Genomic DNA, 19474 nt, shown 5'->3' with positions numbered 1-19474 from the left:
AAGTATGTCCAAGGAAAAATGTTGCTAGAAAATGTATTCCAGGGAGAGTGTACCCCCAGGGATCCCCAACTTTTAGGGGCTATTTCAACCTGGCTATCAACACAGGTAACTCCTACACCTTATCAGCTGGACACAGACACAGCATCTACCCTTGAAGTTGGTGGGTTGATGGCCTTATTGGGTGTCTGCATGGGGCTTTCATCTGTTCTGACCCATGTTGAGTACAAGGACACACAGGGCCTCTTTTCCAGACCTACTTGAACTGGAAACACCTCAGATGAGCTGGAAGATGGTTTAAGTGAAGTGGCCTGTGTGCGAGTGTGTGTGAGTATCTGTGTGTGTGTATGAGTGTGTGTGTATGAGTGTGCGTGTGTGTGCACATGTGTGTATGAGTGTATGTGCGAGTGTGCATGTGTGTATGTGTGTGAGTGTGTGAGTGTGCGCATGTGCATATGTGTGTGTGAGTATGTGTATGTGTGTGTGTGTGTGTGTGTATGAATGTGTGTATGAGTGTGTGTATGTGTGTGAGTGTATGTGCAAGTGTGCATGTGTGTGCATGTGTGTGTGTGAGAGAGAGTGTGTGAGAGAGAGAGAGAGAGAGAGAAAGAGACAGAGTGTGTGTGTGTGTGTGTGTGTGTGTGTGTGTGTGTTTGCACGAGCACACGTGCGTGCTTTTATCCAGGAGAGGTATCACAGAGGAGCCTTCTGGCCGGTCAATAAGAGGAAAGCCAGAGCAAGAGCAGCTGGGACCTAAGTGTGACAAGCGCTGCTCAGGGCATTTATCAACAAGGAGACCGAGTTCAGCAGAGGAGCAGGCCCACAGGTGCCCTCAGTAAAGCTCTCCACTAGGATTCCTAAGACAGCAGCCTATCACTGTCAGGAGGGGAGGGGGCACGGGCCTGTCTCAGGCCATCTCTGCAGGTTCCTGGTGAGATTAAAGAAACGCCTCAACGGTGGCCCTGGGTGCTCTAGGGAAGCTTCCAGAACCAATCTTTTCCCGTTCCTGAAGTGGAGGAGACAGGCACAGCAAAATGGTTCATAATATTACAAAGCCCAAGGCCACACTGTCAGTTTCTCCTCTGCCGCCAGGCTCTGATAAGCTGCACCTCTGCAGAGGACGCTACGGCACTGTGTGCACACGTCATTAACTACAGCTGCTAGGCTCAGTGTTCAGGCCTGATCTGTGGCCACACCCACTCAGCTGACATCTGACTGTCCATCTTCCAACAAACAGCCTGTGGCCTTTTATTATTCATCACCCGCCCTATTCAGTGAAAATCCACTTTGTTTCTGGTTTCATCGAATTATTTCACACAGCTACCATGACATTTCAATCCGTAGAAGTCCTGCAAACAATATTTGTTATTTTTAAAAGTGCACCTTGGGGCAGGGAGATGGCTCAGTGGGTAAAGTGCTTGCTATGTAACCACAAGGAACCTGAGTTCAGATCCTCAACGCTTAGGCCACACATGCCTACAGCTCTAGCACTCAACAGGAGGGGCCAGGCAGGCCAGGCTAGCAAAGGGGAAGGGATTGGAACCAACATTTAGCTTGTACACAGGCAGGCACATGTACACACATGCTCTTGCACGCGCACACATGCGTATACACACAGGTGTGCACACACAGGCTCACACACATATGCACATATGCTCACACACATGCATTCACACACAGGCATACACACGTGTGTGCACACACATGCATGCACAGGCACACACGTGTGCACTTACACATGCACATACATGCAGTCATTGTCTCATGAGCTAGGGATTTCCTTTCTTCCTTACTTTTTCCCATTTTGGCGGGTGGGGGGGAAAAATGAAACAAAATGTTCAGGAAGGATATGTATATTTGGTTGGGGGAGGGGAAATTAATCTTCTCATAATAGTTTTTAAATTAAGTTTCATACCGGTCCAAACTCTTTCCTCTCCACCCCTTCCTCTGATATTCCCTCTCTCATTAAAGCTCTGGTTTGATGGCATTCACAGAGAGGCTGATTTACTGGAATAGAGACGCTCTTTAGGTCTTAAGTTTTGGAACATTCCCAGTGTGTCTGAACCCAGGTTTCAGATTTTACTGGCATTTTGTTGGCAGGGCCGTCTTCGGAGCCCTCCCTTACTTGAGCATGTTTCCTGACACCTTTAGCAGTATGGTCCTGTGTTTCTTAAATTTAAAAAGAGAAGGGGGGGGGGATTTAAATAGAAAAGCATTTACAAACACAGACAGAAGGTTGATTCTAAGATGTCAAGCAAAATAAAAAAGGCAGTTAAGTCTCAGAAATGGACACGTACACACTTTATTTTTAAAGGGCAGGAAAAGGACCAGAGAGAAGGCTGTTTCCAGAAACCCCAGCTGTGTGGATGCTCCTCTCCCTGTTGAAGCCTCAGCGAGCAGGCAGCTTGTCTCACTACCCAGGGCTGTGTATGTAACTCCAGCAGCCAGGGTCACAGGTGAGCTCAGGACCTTGCTCATGTGAAGGAAAACCTTGTAGACTTTGTTGGCAGACTGATGGGAATGGTGTGGGATGGACAAGCCGCCAGAGATGGCCCTAGAAGGACACTCGGACACCTGAGTCAGGAGGGACAAGGGAGAGTTTGCCTGTCTTTCCCAGTGGATAGGAGCTGAGGCCTAAAGCTAACTAAACCCAGGAGAAAGCAGCCAGGGCCTGGCAAGACCACTTAGTGGGAAAAGGTACTTGCCACCAAGCCTGAGAACCTGGGGTCAATGCCTGGCAACCCCTGTGATGGGCGGATCAGACCGGCTCCCACAGCTGACCTCTGACTTCCACACTTACACGTTGCAGACACAAAATATTTTCCTAATGAAGTGGGTGGGGCAGGGGCATGTCTGTGAAGTTACTACCTCTTCACCTTGATACCATCTCGGAAGCATGAGCCTACAGCTCGGGACACAGGAAGCCAGTTGGAGACATCAGAATAAAAAAAGGAATGGCGCTCGTCATGCGCACGGAGATGCTGTCTCATGTGCTGGTGTGCTGAGGAATCCTCTGAGGATCAGCAGTCAAACCCCTCAGAGAGCAGAAGAGTCACTCAGTGAGGGAGTGGGGTGAAGTGTCCCACCAACGTGGAACCCAGTCAGTCTCGTAGGGGTGGAGAGATGGGCAGAAAGTGGAATTGGCCCAGAGGACATGGAAAATAACTATTTGAATGAGTACCTGTTCCAGCATTGGATCCAGGACCAGGCTTGGTTCCTGGGGCCGCCAACACAGCGTGTCATGGAGCAAAGCTCTGCGTTGAAGAAAGAGGCCCCTTGTCCTGCAGCGCAAGGAGCTGAGCTGGTGCTAAGCTTCCCCGGCACACTCTCTGTGCCTCTTGCCCCTGGCAGGGTGGAGCCTGAGAGGAAGGAAGGGTGATGTTCAGGGCAGCAGTGGTAGAAGATGCTCTAGCTTTGGAGGCCAGCTGGCAGGGTGGGAAAGTCCTTCCCTGAAGCACAGATGGAACTGAGGTGGAAAAAGACTGGATGGGGGCCTGAGTGGGGGGGCGGGGCTTCCCTTTATAGAAGAAACTCATTCCATGAAACTTGCTTTGACCACCCAGGTGCTTCAGAAACTCCTTGGCTCTGTAGCTAAGGAAACTCATTATTTTATTATTTTATGTAAATGTGGTGAGGAGAAGTTGGCATATTTAAACCGGCTTCCGTGGGAGAGGCCTTGCCTACTATGCTCAAGGCCATGGGCTCAATCCCCAGCACCATCAAAAAATAAATTTAAAATAAGAATTTGTTTCCTGGGAATGTTGCTCAGTTGATAAAGTGGTGTGTGACGTCCCTGGCATGGTCCACAGTAACATGACTTAAATGTGGTAGAACCTGCCTGTAATCCCTGAATCAGGAGGATCAGAAGCTCAAGGTCATCCTCAGCTACACAGAGAATCTGAGGCCAATCTGGGCTACACATGAGATCCTGTTTTTTAAGACAGGGGAGGAATGAGAAAGGGGGTGGGGACCAGAATTCATAGAAACAGGAAAAATTACTTCCCAGAAATATGGCGGGGGGGGGGGGGGAGAATGAACTTCACCACAAATTTAGTAGCATTTAGTTTTTGAGGATTTAAGATCTTATTTCAGTTGTTTAAAATAAAAGAGATTCCTTTCTCAGGTTTAGGGCTCCGTATTCAGAACTTTCCAGAAAACCTTACAGCTCCTAGGACTGTTAAACTGACACAGATGTCTTTGAGGAGACTGACTAATGGTGTTCACAATCTCATTGGTGAAGAGTGAGCTGAGAGGCTGAGGCAGGAGGATCTCAAATCCAAGGTCAGCTTGGCTACATATCAAGACCCCAAAACAAAACAGCAGGTCTTCTGTAGTGAACCAGCCCCCGACCCCCAAACTTCCACTTCCTCAGCTGTAAAATGTGACCACATGGTCATGACACCTGGCACCATTTGGGGGCATTTAAGAATTGGCTCAGTAAAAGACACCTAAGAGCTGTATACTGTCCAAAGCCTTAAGGATATTCTGAAGAGCCAAAGAGCCTACTCTGTATTCATAGTTGGAGCTACCCTTCTGCATGGCTTGGTAGTTCGTTTGTTCTTGAGACCTTAGAGAGCTCTAACTGAGTGTGAAGACGTCACTGTGTTGCTGGTAGGCTAACTAGTGGAAACCCGCCAAGTTGACATCACAGAACCTAAGGCCTACTAAAGGTGTAACTGGAAAGCAAGTAGAACTGTGTGTGCAGATGGAATGACGGCTGGCCTGAGAAACCATAGAGAAGTGATAATTCTCTAACGTAAGCAATGAAGGGATTCATTTGGGGGCAGGATATAAAATTAGCCCATAGCAATCAGAAGATTTCATCACACATAACAGTGAAATGATATTATGGCATTCGTTTACAACAACAAAGGACCTTATAGGAACATCTAAAGAGATGTGTTTAAGCAACATAAGACTCCATGCTCACAGGGTGACTCGGCTTCACAAACATTTCAATTTTCAAATTAATTTAGAAAATGTTTTTATACAAAGTGAACAGATAGACAGAAACCCTCGATATCTGCAAAGGCCTGGGGAAGTAGCACCCAGAGGAGACCAGTGAGGAGGACCGGGCTCAGTGGACACCGAGATGTGCTTGGTAACTAAAACTGTGTGATGTCAGCCCTGCTTTAGAGCTGGGAATTTAGGAATGGGGACCGATGCCAACAGAAAAGGATTCCCTTTCAGAAACAGCCCTGAGTGCATTGGATATTGTACAAAATGAAGGCGGGGTCCCACATCTCCAGGGCAAAGGGTAGGTAGTATGTCTGTTGACGAAAGATCTCCCAACCAACGGTTCTGAGACAAACTGGTAGGAATTGGAAAAATAAAAAACCAGGCGTGTACCAAAGTTTTATCTCTCCCTACTCAGGAAGAAACTCGGTGGACCAGGAACTCATTCATACACAAGAAGCAAGTGAATTCCTGTAGAAGTCGGGGATGGAAAGAGTCTCTAGCCATGAAGCAAAAGCAAGAGGAAAAAAAGGAAAGCCAATGTGTTACACACACACACACACACACACACACACACACGGGGGGGGGGATGGAGAGAGAGAGAGAGAGAGAGAGAGAGAGAGAGAGAGAGAGAGAATATTTTCATGGTAGAAGACTATAAGCCAAATTAAAAGATAAATAACAAGCTAGAAGAAAATATTTGGAATAGATAGCATAGATAATTTCCCAAACATATACATGCACATGATTTCCCAAACATAAACATGCACAGGTCCTAACTGGGTGTCCCATGCACACACACGCATCGCAGGCCATCAGGGAAGATGTGGTAGAATGAGGGTCTTCTGTAGTTGGTCCAAGAGTAGGTCGGGGGTCTGGCCATATCTCACAAAGTCACACAAGGGCTTGCTCTCCGTGCAGCATCCCACCTCTGACTCTACTCTGTAGATGCAACCCTGGCGGTGGCTCTACACACGCAATCAAGGTCCAGGGACACCTAAGTAATGAACCAGCGTGGAGTTCTGCACCACGCAGCAGCGACCAGACAGGAGTGAGGGAGACCTGGATGTGCTGAGCATGCCCAGCCTACATCAAAGGTTAGAGAGGGGAGGGAGGGAGACAGAGACAGAGAGCATGATGTAGATCCAGGGTGGCAGCTTTCTCTAGGAAGGGAGAGAATGAAGAAAGCAGGCATGTGCCTACCATGTGCAGAAGGGGTCATGAAAGAACAAAGCAGAGACAACTGAGGCTTGGCTTGCTTTTACATTATAGAGGTACAGACCAGCTAGAAGGGATGGAAGGGGAGGGGGAGCATGGTGAAAGTGTCCCCACAGGCTCATAGATTGGAATCCCTGGTCCCCAGTTTGGGAAGAGTTAGAAGTGGTTTATTGATGTGTCACTGGGGGAGGGTTTTGAGGCTTCAAAAGACTCTCCCCACTGTGTGTCTCTCGTGATTGTGGATCAGTCTGTGAGCTCTCAGTTCCTTCTCTCAGTCAGCATGGAGTCTGTAGCCCTCTGAGACCCCAACTAAGTTGCCTTGGTGTCTTATCACAGCAGGGGAAAGTAACTAAGACAAGGCCATACACACACACACACACCTCACAACTCACAACCTTTAAACATGTAAAAGGAACAGCGATTGGTGGAAGGAAGTGAAGTCAGGATCTTTGCCAAGCCTGATCACATGGGCAAAAGGGATGGCCACACAAGATGGCCACATGGGACAAAGGGGGGAAAGGACACACTGAAGGAGTTTGTAGACATCTGTTTGCTTATATACCTCAGGCTGAGGAAGACTAGAACTACAGGCAAACACTCAACTCTTTCTCTCATGTGTTTGTCCCAGCAGGACGGTCAGTTATTCTGAGGTCTCTGTACCGTAGCATTACCTTAAAAATAAAAATAATGTTCATTTTATAAATTAAAAAAAAAAGATTTGTGTTCTTCATTGGATGTAGGTCATATCTCAATATAAAATATAAAATGGGGACAAAAGAACGTAGTTATAACTCAGTTTTTTTCACTCTTTAGGATTCAGTTCTAGATGCAGGCAACACAGTTACTGAGTCAGAACGTATTAACAATAAACAAAGCTAACATCCATGGGTGTTAGGAAGGCCTGCTTATGGTGTCAGTGTGCATTGTTAGACTCTGACACTGCCATCTTCACAGTTATTTATCTACATATCTGTTGAGACAGTGTGTGTGTGTGTGTGTGTGTGTGTGTGTGTGCATGTGTGTGTGCGTGTGTGTATCTATTTATTTGTTGAGCCAGGGTTTCTCTGTGTATCCCTGACTGTCCTGGAACTGGCTCTATAGACCAGACTAGTCTTGAACTCTGAGATCCGACTGCCTCTGCCTCTGCCTCCTTTTCCTTTGAATTTCCCATAGGTTGAATAAATGCACGTGTAACCTTTGAACCTTGCTGTTCAATGTGCATTTCGGGGCCAGCGTACCTTCCACAGTTCTGTGTGTCAGAGCTCATATTTTAATGACCACCGATTGTCCTTTAGGGTCCTCACACTGTGACTCCACTAACTGTTCCTCTCAAAAAGTTAGATCTTTTCCAAATTGTTGCTTTTCTAAGTGGCGAATGTGGCTGCCCCAGATCCCCACAGAGGATGGGCTGGATCTCAGTCAAGCTTTTGCTCACCATTTTAGCTGTATGAATATCAGAACTTTATCCTACTGGCCAGTCTGCGCAGAGCACCACTGTGGTGTCCTCTGTAACCAGAGCACTTGGTGTAGGGATTAGATCATCTCAATTGCAGATCGATCCCTTACCGGGCTGCAGAAGCTTCAGGCTCAGCACACAAGGACTTTTCTTTGGTACCACGAGGAGTGCACAGGCCCCAAACCTTTTACTAGGTGGCTTTGCCAGCCACAAAATCAAATACAGAGGCTGGTAGGTAAAGACTAGGCAATCCTCTCCCTACCCTACCCCCATTTTTCCCTCTTCAAGGGCACCAAGAAAGGATGGCACATATCCATGGTTGCTTTTTCTCTACTTAAAGCAGACTGCAGCAGCTCCATTTTCAGAAATGCAGCATTGACAAAGTTCATAAATGCTCCTTTGTAGACCATGAGCCGCGAGGCTTGGCCCCCAGAGTTATCTCAGATAGCACAAATAAATCTGGCGGCCTACAGTTGTCTCAAACCGGCATTAGCTCCTTCCTCCTCTGTCTCTGTTGCAGTTTCCTCTTGGCCTCAGCAGCACGGACTCACTCTGCTCATTAGCATGGTCTGTTAAGTGCTGCCAAACCCCTAGCAGTTTGGTGTGTAGCTCCCTTAATCGCTCCTCTTTGTTCTAAAAGTCCGGGTTGGGTTGCTGAGCCACTCTATTCCTGCGGCCCTGCCCCCATCCCTTTCCATCCCTGGGTGTATGTAGCGTTTGAACGTCTACGGTCCACATGTTTAAAGAACATTCTAAATTACTCACCTTCCAGAGAGCTTCTGCAGTCTATTCACAGAATACTCAAGCCCATCTTCCTCCTGCCCTCCCCCCTCCCCACCCCCCCCATTTACCCGGGAGCCCAGACTCATGAATGGGACCCTCTAGCAAGCAGAAATCCCTGAAAGACAATGTTAATTCTGCCGTGGGACAAAGACTCCATCTTAGAATTTTTCTCTTGTCCGGCACAAGCAAAAGACATTTTATTCTTGGTGCCCAGGGGTGGGCAAGCATACTCCACCTCAAGAAGTGATTCATGGTGTCCAAGAGAAATACTGTGAGGATGTGTTTCACGTGCGTTGGCACAGGTTGGGTTTCTCCCTGGTGCCTTGTTCTGCTCCTGCAGCTGTAAGGAAAAGCCCACTGTTGCATAGCTAGACCCTGCCCAACATAGTCTGATGTCTCGTTTGCACACAAAGAAATCTTAGGCTTCCTCCCCTGTGCAAGTACTGCACACCTCGGGGATACAGGAGGCACGGGGTATTGCCAGGGGAGTTGGTTTTTAAGCAGTTTCCTTCTCTTAGGGGTTCATTTAGCCTGCAGGGGAGGGTGGAGAGCTACACAGGGCACAGGCTTGCTTTAAGGGGTTCTGCTTGCAAGAATGTTGAACACTTCAGAATGACTTATAATTTCTTGTTAATACATAATACAGTTTGTCCTCTGCCTTGCTCAACCCACCTCTCCCACAAATGATGATGAAAGATAGATAGATAGATAATAGATGCATACACACATATATATATAAGTACACATAGATGATAGATGATACATACAGGTACACATTACATACATACACATATATAGATATGTATAGATACATGGATTCATAGATAGCTACATAGGTAGATGCATATACACATATATAAGTACATACACATACATGCATGGATGGATGGGTAGATAGATAGATAGATAGATGCATACACATATATAAGTACACACATATAGATGATAGATCAAATAGATAGGTGATAGAAAGAACGAAAGAAAAAAGGAAAGAAGAAAGAAAGAAAGAGAGAAAGAAAGAACGAAAGAAAGAACGACAGACAGAAAGAAAGACACGAAGGCAGACTTTAAAAAGACTGCTCCCATATCACTGATAGAGGAGGAAGCTTGGCTTTGGCTACTAATACCTCCTGCCCTGAACTATGTCTGCTTGATGCCAGGTCAGCAACTGCAGGAAGATGGAGAGGTGTCTTAGCACAGAAATAAAATGCAGAGAACAGCACTCGGAGTGAGGGCCTCTGCTGTGTGTGCACATTCTCCTTTCTCTTTCTTTTTGCCCCAGTATCAGCCAGTCAGGTAGAGATGCACCTCAGTCTGCTTTGCCACTTAACTGGCAAAGAGAAGTTTGTATCTTTTTCAGTGAAACTATTTTAAAAGCAGACCTGAAGCCCAAACAGATCTGCGGTTCTTGGGAATTCTCAAAAGGTGTTGATTTATTTACTGCAGTTAAAGCGTAATTAGTTCTCAGGGGATGGGGGTATCTCTTAAATGCTTTACTGCCAGCATATTGGTTTTCTGGGTAATCAGAAACGTGTGCGTGTTCAAACAGAAACTCACTGTAAGTAGAAACAAATGTCAGACACTGTTGTCACTTGAAGGTAGATACAAGGTAAGGGAAAGAAACAACTTGATACACTCGTCCAAAGAACTGTATCCTAGCAGTCAAACCAAGCCCCAACCCGCTCTCCTCTCTCCACCCCTGCCCCTCTCTGTTCTCTTGCCCTTCACTGGTATTTGCCTCACCCCTGTGCTGGTTCCCACCAAAGGCTGTGAGGGAACCAGCACTCCTCCTTCCTACAGCTTCGCAGACTGTTGGCCCTTCCTAGCCACCGTGCATACGCACACACTTGTCCCTGTTCTGTCCGAGCTGCTGACCCTCCTCTATGCGTCCGTTCTAACTGACCAGTTTTTCCCACCGTTTGCAGGTTGATGTTTGAGATGCCGCAGGAAATGGGTTTAATCGCCATTGCAGTTCGGCAGACCCAGGGCAAAGGTCAGTCATCTCCTGTTGTCGTTGCTGTTGTTTTCCTTTCCGGAAACCCACCAACCTCCTGCTGGAGAGCTCAGTGTGTGCTGAGCCCTGAGGCCACTCGAGTTAGGAAACCCACCAACCTCCTGCTGGAGAGCTCAGTGTGTGCTGAGCCCTGAGGCCACTCGAGTTAGGAAACCCACCAACCTCCTGGCTGGAGAGCTCAGTGTGTGCTGAGCCCTGAGGCCACTCGAGTTAGGATCTTTCCATTTTAACGGCCCTCTGAAATGGGGCAGGAGAAAGGAGAAGGCCCATTGACTTCAGTAGGGCACAGGCAGTCTCCCAGTCCACAGTTTGTTAACTACATAGTGTTTGCGTTTGATGGCTGCCACGCCTGCTAACCTATGTTCCCCATACACCGTGCAGGTTGTGATAGAAACGAAGTTCTAAGACATTCTCCTGAAGGTCCTTGGTGAGGGTCTGCTGGAGTCTGTAGTAAGCTTACATCACATCCAGAGGCCTCCTGCCCACCAGCCCCCACAAAATGGCACTGGATCAGTGCCTGCTCAAGAGTACGGAGCCAGTCTGGGTTTCCACCGCCTGCCCATTGCAGACTGAGAGTCAGTACTGTCCCAGAGCCATGGTGGGACCAGCAGGAAGCATGGATGAGGCTTTACAGGAACATGGGTCATGTTCCTGCCAGCCAGCACCAGACCACCCACATCTGCTCCCTGCTCAGAGCAGAGAGATGGGAGTCTGCCACTTCTTTGAGAAAATATATTGCATAAAAGCTATGGGGTGGAGATATATATTAGACCACACTACCTATGTAGCTCAAGCTGACTTTCAGCTCCCAAACTTCCTGCTGCAGCCTCCCAAGTGCTGAAATTACAGGTAAACACCACCATGCACACCACCCATTCCCACTGGAGATGGTGGAGTTTTTAGAAAGACACTCTAGAAGAATTTTAATTAACCTATGTCTCTCATTTTGATTATTTCCTTTTCCTAACTTCAGTTTTACAAAACAAGTAGCAGCTTAGAGACTTGCTATCAGGGATCATGTGTGTGTGTATGTTCATGTATGTGTGTGCATATGTATGTATGTGTGTGTGCATAGTGGCATGTGCATGTGTGTGTATGTGCGTATATGTACATGTATGTGTGTATTGTAATACATGAGCATGCATTTGTGTGTATTGCACATGTATGTAGGTATGTACACTTGTGTGTACAGGCAAAAAGTCAGTGTCATCAAGTGTCGTGCTGTCACTAAACCTGGAGCTCACCTATAGGCTAGACTAGCAGGCTACCAAGACCCTGAGAATCCGTCTGTCTGCCTGTATGTCTTCAGCACTTAGATTACAGCAAAGGCACATCATGTCTGGCTCTCTCTCTCTCTCTCTCTCTCTCTCTCTCTCTCTCTCTCTGTGTGTGTGTGTGTGTGTGTGTGTGTGTGTGTGTACACGCGTATGGAGGAACCGTGGTTACTCTTCAGTTTATTTATTGAGGGCAGGGTCGCTCCATGACTCTGGAGTGTGACAATTCTAACTAGTCTTTCTAGCCAGTACCTGGTTTCCCCTTCCTCTCTTTCCCAAGTTTCCTCATGCTTGTGTGACAACCACTTTATTGTCAAGACATCTGCCCAGCTTCTTGCCTGTCCTTTTATGTGGATGCTACCGATTCGAACTCAGATCCTCAGGCTGGAGCTGTAAGTACGTTACAGACTGAGCCTTCTCCCCAGCCCCCGGGGATTGCTTGTTAAACATTCAGTCCGTAGCTCAGGCTGGCACTTGCCTAACGTACACAGAGCTCCAGATTCAACCCAGCATGAAAGCACTGTGAAGCCTTTCACACTACTATTACTAAAGGCGTGGCTCTGGGTTTCCATGTGCCTGGGCCACACAGCCAGTACTACCGGAAGCACCGCTTTTCAGAAGCGGCTTCCGTGGACCAGTGTACTTAGTCCGGTCACCCTGCTTTGCTGTTATCCCTCACACACCCAACCATGCGGTAGCACAGCATGCAGACACTGTAAGACTGTTAATTGTCCGAGCACAAAGGCAGGGGTTACCCTCATTATGTTTCTGCAGCATCGGTGTGTGTGTGTGTGTCTGTGTGTGTGTGTGTGTGTGCACCAGCGCGCAGGTGTCTGTACAGATATGGTATATGTATGTCCATGTGGAAACCAGGGGTCACCCTTCAGTATTGTTCACTGGGAACTGTCCATCTTACTTATTTTTAGTATTTATTTATTTATTTATTTATTTAGACAGTGTCTCTCTTTTTGAGACTTTGAGCTCATAGATTCAGCTAGGCTGTTCCAGCCAGAGAACCCCAGGGACTTGCTCGTCCACAGTACTGAGTTTTAAGTACACACCAGCACACTCTGATACCCAGGTTTTCATATGAGTACTGGAGACTGAACTCTGGCCCAGAACATCAAGATGTATTATGGAGCACAAACAGACCCAAGTGGGACATTGTTGTCCAGGGAGCGTCCACGTGGGAAGCGGTATTCTCTGAATGTGTCTGTCTTCCAGGAAGGGGCCCGAATGCCTGGCTGAGCCCTGTGGGATGCGCCCTTTTCACTCTGCTGGTCTCCATCCCCCTGAGGTCACAACTGGGACAGAGGATTCCATTTGTCCAGCATTTGATGTCCCTGGCCGTGGTGGAGGCAGTGCGGTCTATCCCAGAGTATGAGGTATGTGTGGCTTTACTGTCCTTCCCCTTCCTGTGGAGCCTCCAGATTGTGTTTGCACAATCGGCAGAGCTGTCACCAAAGTTTGTGTGGCACCATTTAGAGTGAGTAGTTCTGGCTGGGGCCATAGCTCAGGGGTAGAATGCTCGCCCGGTGGGCTTGCCCTTTACAGTGCCACTGTGGGTGACTGCTTCCACAGAGCATCTTCCAGAATCCCTTCCCAGGCTGTCTGCCAGGTTTCTTAGCATCCCAGTAAGGACAAGCTTCTCTTTTCTCTTAATGAACGTATTGTGTCAGACTGTTGGGCTGGGTGGGAGCTGTCTGTGTTTTCAGTTTTAAAAGCGGGGCTGTTTTATGGACCTAGCTAACTTCTGTCCACCTCCCCCCACTCTCATGTCCGCGTGGCAGAGCTGCTCTGTCTGCAGCTGATGGGAGTTCACAGCCAGGCTCATTTGATGCCATCTTCCCCCACTGCAAGGACAGGCACGCTGGCATCCTTAACCTTGCCTGAATGACCCCACTCCTGGTTACTTTTCTGTTGCTGTAATGGGATAGCATGGCCACAGAAACTTTTAGAAGAAAAGATTCATTCTGGCTTACTGTGTCAGGGGGAAGGAGAGTCCACCATGACATGTCCTATATAAGATGACTTCCATTTTGAGTGGAGTTATTTTCGTTCATTTATCTGACCTTTATGCAATGCATTTTGATCATATCACCCCTACTTCACGCCTCCAACTCTTGCCCCACCCCCACCCCCTTAACACATCCCCCTCCCAATTTTATTTTCTCTAATTGTTTTTTTTATAATCCACTGAATCCGATTAGTGCTCCGTGTTTGCTCATGGGCGTGGGACCATCCAATGGAGGACAAACAACCTACCGGTGGCCACCCCTCTAAGGAAAAAGGATTCTCCTTCAGCATCAATCAACTTTAATAGCTCCTCAGCTATTGGTGTGATCCCTTTCCCCATCCATACTAAATTTTGGTTGGTTGAATCTTGTGCAGGTCTCTTTCAGGTAACCACAAAAGTCCTCCCCTTCCGTTCTCTGGCTCTCCGGTTCTTTCTGTCCCCTTTACCTGATGTTCCCTGAGCCTAGAGAAAGTGGGAGATTTCTCTCAGACATCTATTCAGGGCTAAGAACTTGTAGTCAGTCATTCTGAGTTGTGAGCTCCTGCGTTAACCACTGCCCTCTACAGAAAGAAATGTCTCCCACCAAGGTGGAGAACAGCACAGAGTAGGAGTAAACATATGTAGACATGTATGCAAACATGAGCAGTCCCATGACAGTCTGACAACATAACCAGTTAGTAAAGCACTAATAATACGTTTCATGCCGGGGCCTGAGACCTCCCCAGACATGGGCATGGGTCAGGTTTACAGTGTCGGTCGTGAATCCTCTTCTAAGAAAAAGGTCTCCAGTGCAGTCATAGTATGTCCTCCTGACAGCCACCGCAGCAGTGAGCGCATCTTGTCTGGCAGGTGTGTAACAGAACATTCAGAGTCCAACTCTGGAAAAGCCCACTGGTGTCTTCATTAGCCTATATAACACATCTGGCATAGGAGATCTGGCCAGCCAGGAGGATGCCCCATCAGGTCAAGACTGATCCCTCACTGCGCTGCAACCAAAGTGTGTGATGTCCTCAATGTAGGGACTTACTAGTTAGTGATGGTGGGCAGCCAAGGGTAAGTGACAATAGCCTCTGTTGTTTTGGGTACCCTGGGTACCCTGGGAGCCTCCCTGACATGTGACTCATAAGGAGGTTACCTGTGTCTGACACCGAGATTGAGGGGGGGTGTTAAAAATTATAGATTTCCATGACACCGAGATTGAGGGGGGGTGTTAAAAATTATAGATTTCCATGTCTTTTTATAGTCCCTTCATTTGGGTTAATTCTCCCCCCCACCCCATACATTTTACTCCCCAATTCCTCCCCCGTCTCTGTCACTTCTTAAGTGTTTCCCCCATTGTATGGCTCTTAACTTTTACCCAGACCTATTGTCCCCCACTTTTCATGCACCCTGCCCCCCACCCCGCAGCCACATTACAAGTTCCTGGCTTCTGTGGGTGTTTCGAGTTAAACATACAAAACTAAAGATCCACAGCTGGAATCCACACTCGTGGGTCATACCATCTACAGCTGGAATCCACACTCGTGGGTCATACCATCCACAGCTGGAATCCACACTCGTGGGTCATACCGAGTTTGTTTTTCTGGGCCTGAGTGACCCCCACGAGTGGAGTTAGTTTTGATGTGGCTGAGCTGACCTACGTAGAAGAGTGACTGGATGGTGGAAATAGCCTCTGCTGTGTTGGGTCTCCCTTCTTTATGGCCTTCGCTGGGTGCCAGCTTGTCTTTAGTTGGATGTCACTGTCAGCATACAAACCAGGATTGATTTTCACATAGTAAATCAGTGTCATTGAGACGTGGCCTCCTTCCTGATCCCAGGCCACCTGTGTCTGCTTTCCAAGGCTTCTGTCCCTGTCCTCCCTGGTCTCCCCTGTGCTCCCCTGTCCTCCCCTGTCCTCTCCTGTCCTCCCTGTCTTCTCCTGTCCTCTCTGTCCTCCCTGTGCTCCCCCGTCCTCTCCTGTCCTCCCCAGTGCTCCCCCATCCTCTCCTGTCTTCCCCAGTGCTCCCTTGTCCTCCCCAGTGCTCTCCTGTTTTCCTCAGTGCTCCCCCGTCCTCCCTGTTCTCCCTTGCCCTCCCTTGTCTTCTCCTGTCCTCCCCAGTGCTCCCCTGTTCTCCCCTGTCCTCCCTGTTCTCCCCTGTCCTCCCTTGTCTTCTCCTGTCCTCCTGAGTGCTCCCCTGTCCTCCCCTGTCCTCCCTGTTCTCCCTTGTCCTCCCTAGTCTTCTCCTGTCCTCCTGAGTGCTCCCCTGTCCTCCCCTGTCCTCCCTGTTCTCCCTTGTCCTCCTTTGTCTTCTCCTGTCCTCCTCTGTGCTCCCTTGTCTTCCCCTGTCCTTCCTGAGACCCTCACATCCCTTTCTCACTCCAACCCTCACTTCTTTCAGTGTCTTAAAGCTCTGTCTTCTTCCTCTCTGAGCTAAAGTACCTTTCCCAGCATTCCTTCCTCTAGGCACAGACTTTGAGAGAGAACTGCATGTACCCTGTTCCCTTACCACGAGTTCCCAGCAATTTGCAGGCAGGATTTGTTTTACTTGGGTCTGTGTGGGCCATAGCACTTTACATATAGGAAAGTCACACAGCCTTTCCCACTGAGGGCCAGCAGCACTGAGCCAGGCTGACCCCTGTGTCCCCTGTGGTTGCCAGATGCTAGTCAGAAACAAGTGAGGAGCACCTGTGAGCACTGCTGGGCCCCAGCAGCACGTAGGCCCTTCCTGCTGCCTTGTGCTGTCAACCGATGGCTATGTAAGGGCTAAGAGCAGTGAGGGTCTGGTGGGAGAGGACGGGCTTTCGTGGCAATAGTAGGTCCAGAAGCATAGCATTGGGCACCCAGCCTGGGTGCCCAGAGATGCAGCTCAGGAGCCGTGTGGGTCTAAATAGGAAAGGGGCGCAGCCAAGGCAGAGATGCAGACTGTGCTGAGACGGGCTCAGCCGGAGCGGGAAGGTCAGGTCCACAGACTTGGAGACCAGTAGCCACTGTTCTTAACTTTATGTTCCCAAATTTGCAGTCCTCCCGCCTGAGCCTCAGGGCCGTTTGTGCAAAAGGCGTTTTAATGAGAGAGGGTGATGGGAAGGGAGTGTGCTGAGGAGATGCTGAGTGGCCTCTGTCAGAGTTTTACCTTCCAGCTCCAGCAGGAGCTTCAACCCTGTGTCACCCGTGGCTGGACAGCTGGCTGAGCAGTTAAGAGCAGTGCCTGCTTTTCCAAGGGACTTGGGTTTGATTCCCAGCACCTCTGTGGCAGTTCACAGCTGTCTGTTACCCCAGGCCCAGGGGCGTCCAACACCTTTATGGCTCCAGGCTTGCACAAGGCACATAGACACATGCAGGTAAAGCATCCATAAACATAAAATAAAGTGTAAAAAAAGTACTGTGTGATGGACCACAGAGTGGTCAACTGCTGAAAGCTGGAGAGGACAGATTCCCTGCCCCGTTAGTTTCGAGAATATTCTGTTCATCTTCCGTCTCATCGCTGCTTGCTGCCCTACGGCCGACTGCTCAATTAACATGCAGATTTTCTTCTTAGGATATCAACTTGCGAGTGAAGTGGCCCAATGATATTTATTACAGCGATCTCATGAAGATCGGTGGGGTTCTGGTTAATTCGACACTTATGGGAGAAACATTTTATATCCTCATTGGTAAGCTTTTAACACTTTTCCACCAGCATTTTTTAATATTAGCAAAAACCAGCAAAAATTAAAATGTTTAATGCACATGCCTGTATCGGAAAGAGCAAGTGTCGGTTTGAGAGGTTTGAGATGGTTGTTTCTAGCCTTGCAGTTACAGAGTGTGAGGTGATACAGAGAGGACCAGATGAGTGGAGAACACTTCAAGGGCTTAGCGGCCCGAAACTGCCAGATTGGTATCACACCTCACAGGTGTCTCTCCACAGGCCTGCTGCTCATGGAACTTGAAATGGCTGGAACAAATACTTCACCATTTTATAATAAACAGTAAGGTGATGTCTAGGGTGGTTAACTGTCCACCTGACCCGTGTAGAATCACCTGGAAAGAGAGTCTGGGGAGTTGTTTTGATTATGTTAACTGAGGTAGGAAAACCCAGCCTGGTGTGGCAGCACCATCCACTGCTTTTTTGCTGGGTTATTTATTGCAGTAACAGAGGTAAAACTAGGGCAATATCGGCCTTGCATTCTTAGCCATGAAACATTGCCCTTTTAGCCTTAAGCAAACAAACAAACAAACAAACAAAAAAACCCCGGGCCAGTCAAAGTAAGATAGAGTCCCTGCCTGATCCACCTCAGCACATCCAGGGAGGAGGAGGCTCCAGGCAGTTTCAGAAGATTTTAGGACCCTGGCATCCAACTACCAACCTCCCCTAATTCCCAGGAGAGCTCACTTGACACTCTGAAGTCAGCAACAGACAGAACCATGTGATCACGTCTCCAGTGCCAGCTGAAGAACACAAGGCTGTGCATTTCCAGTCCTGATGTAACTGGCAGTGTTTTCTAGGCCGGCTGCCCCATGCTTCTAATGCTACGCACCCCGCATTTACGTGAGCGCGTGTACTAGACACAGATTCTGACCAGCATCCACCCGTACTGAGGCCAGTACATTGCTTCAGGAAGCTAAAGGACAGGATCACTCTGCTGTGTAGCTTGTGCTATATTTGCAAAGCTTTGGGACGCCTGAGAGTCCAGAAGGACAGGTTTCAGGGTTAGCAACATAGTGATCTGGCTTCTAGAAAGAAAGCCCAAGTTGTCGGTAATTGATTATTCTCCCTCAGACTTTTAATTCATGAATGCTGGAAGAATTTATACCATCATCTAGAACATCATTTCTCAGCCTGTTACTCGAGACTCCTGTGGGGGCCACATGTCAGATACCCTGCATATCAGATATTTGCACCATGACTTGTAACAATAGCAGAATTACAGTTATGAAACGGCAACGAAATGCTCTCACGGTTGGAGGTCAGCACAACATGCAGAACGTGATCATGTCTTAGCGGCTCCCAGCATCAGGAAGGTGGTGACTCATCAGTAACGCCAAGCTGCTTATTTTGCTTTTCTCCAGGCTGTGGATTCAATGTGACCAACAGTAATCCTACCATATGTATCAATGACCTCGTCGAAGAATACAACAAGCAGCACGAGGCAGGCCTGAAGCCCCTGCGAGCCGACTGTCTCATAGCCAGGGCCGTGACCGTGCTGGAGAAACTGATTGACAGGTTTCAGGACCAAGGGCCCGACGGCATTCTGCCCCTCTATTATAAATACTGGGTGCACAGGTCAGTCCTACTCTCTTCTTTCTTTTGAAATTCCTTGAAGTTATCACTTGAGTTTCTTAACAGGAACATCTGAGCACAGGTCTGGATAGTTATTTCGTAACTCTGATGGAAAAGCCCAGTGAGTACAAAGCCTAAGTCGGCCTAGCAGGAGTAGCAGGGGCCAGCATCCTAGGAGGGTGAGTGGGAGGACTGTGACCTGTGAAGAGGCAGACATGTCTGAGTGGTAGATCCTTCTAGATCTCGAGGTGGGATCCCCATGGGACAATGGCAGCCACACCTGCACCCAGCATCTACTAAATCTACACCCTAGGGTGGGGCTAGCCCCACATGCTAACACTTGTTCCCAGCATCCTCTGCAGCTGAGGTGTGAGAGCCACAAGTGTGTAAGACAAGCCTCTCTACCCTTCCAAAACACACTTAAGAGAAGGTGGGGCAGCTTCTCTTCTTCCGTTTTTACATGGGTTCCAAGGATTAGACCCGGGTACCCAGGCTTGCCTCACCCACTGAGCCATCTTGCTT

General features: G+C 48.4%; 1 protein-coding gene across 7 annotated transcripts in view; it reads left to right on the top strand.

Annotated features, from left to right (window-relative positions):
* The window catches only part of Hlcs (holocarboxylase synthetase), a 179174-nt gene that overhangs the window by 156307 nt on the left and 3393 nt on the right, over positions 1-19474 (top strand). For 4 of the 7 annotated variants that reach the window (XM_076943179.1, XM_076943178.1, XM_076943182.1 and 1 more), the window contains exons 7-11: positions 10336-10403; positions 12923-13083; positions 13909-14100; positions 17231-17345; positions 18742-18955. In XM_076943179.1, coding sequence (XP_076799294.1) covers positions 10336-10403; positions 12923-13083; positions 13909-14100; positions 17231-17345; positions 18742-18955 — 750 coding nt within the window. The remainder of the gene's footprint in view (positions 1-10335; positions 10404-12922; positions 13084-13908; positions 14101-17230; positions 17346-18741; positions 18956-19474) is intronic. The other 3 variants (XM_076943181.1, XM_076943183.1, XM_034515641.2) reach the window with 1 other exon arrangement.

This window comes from Arvicanthis niloticus, chromosome 12, assembly GCF_011762505.2.
Source record: "Arvicanthis niloticus isolate mArvNil1 chromosome 12, mArvNil1.pat.X, whole genome shotgun sequence".
In the NCBI taxonomy this organism is placed as follows: domain Eukaryota; kingdom Metazoa; phylum Chordata; class Mammalia; order Rodentia; family Muridae; genus Arvicanthis; species Arvicanthis niloticus.
Note: the sequence above shows the minus strand (reverse complement) of the source record. Positions and strands in the feature narration are given on the sequence as shown.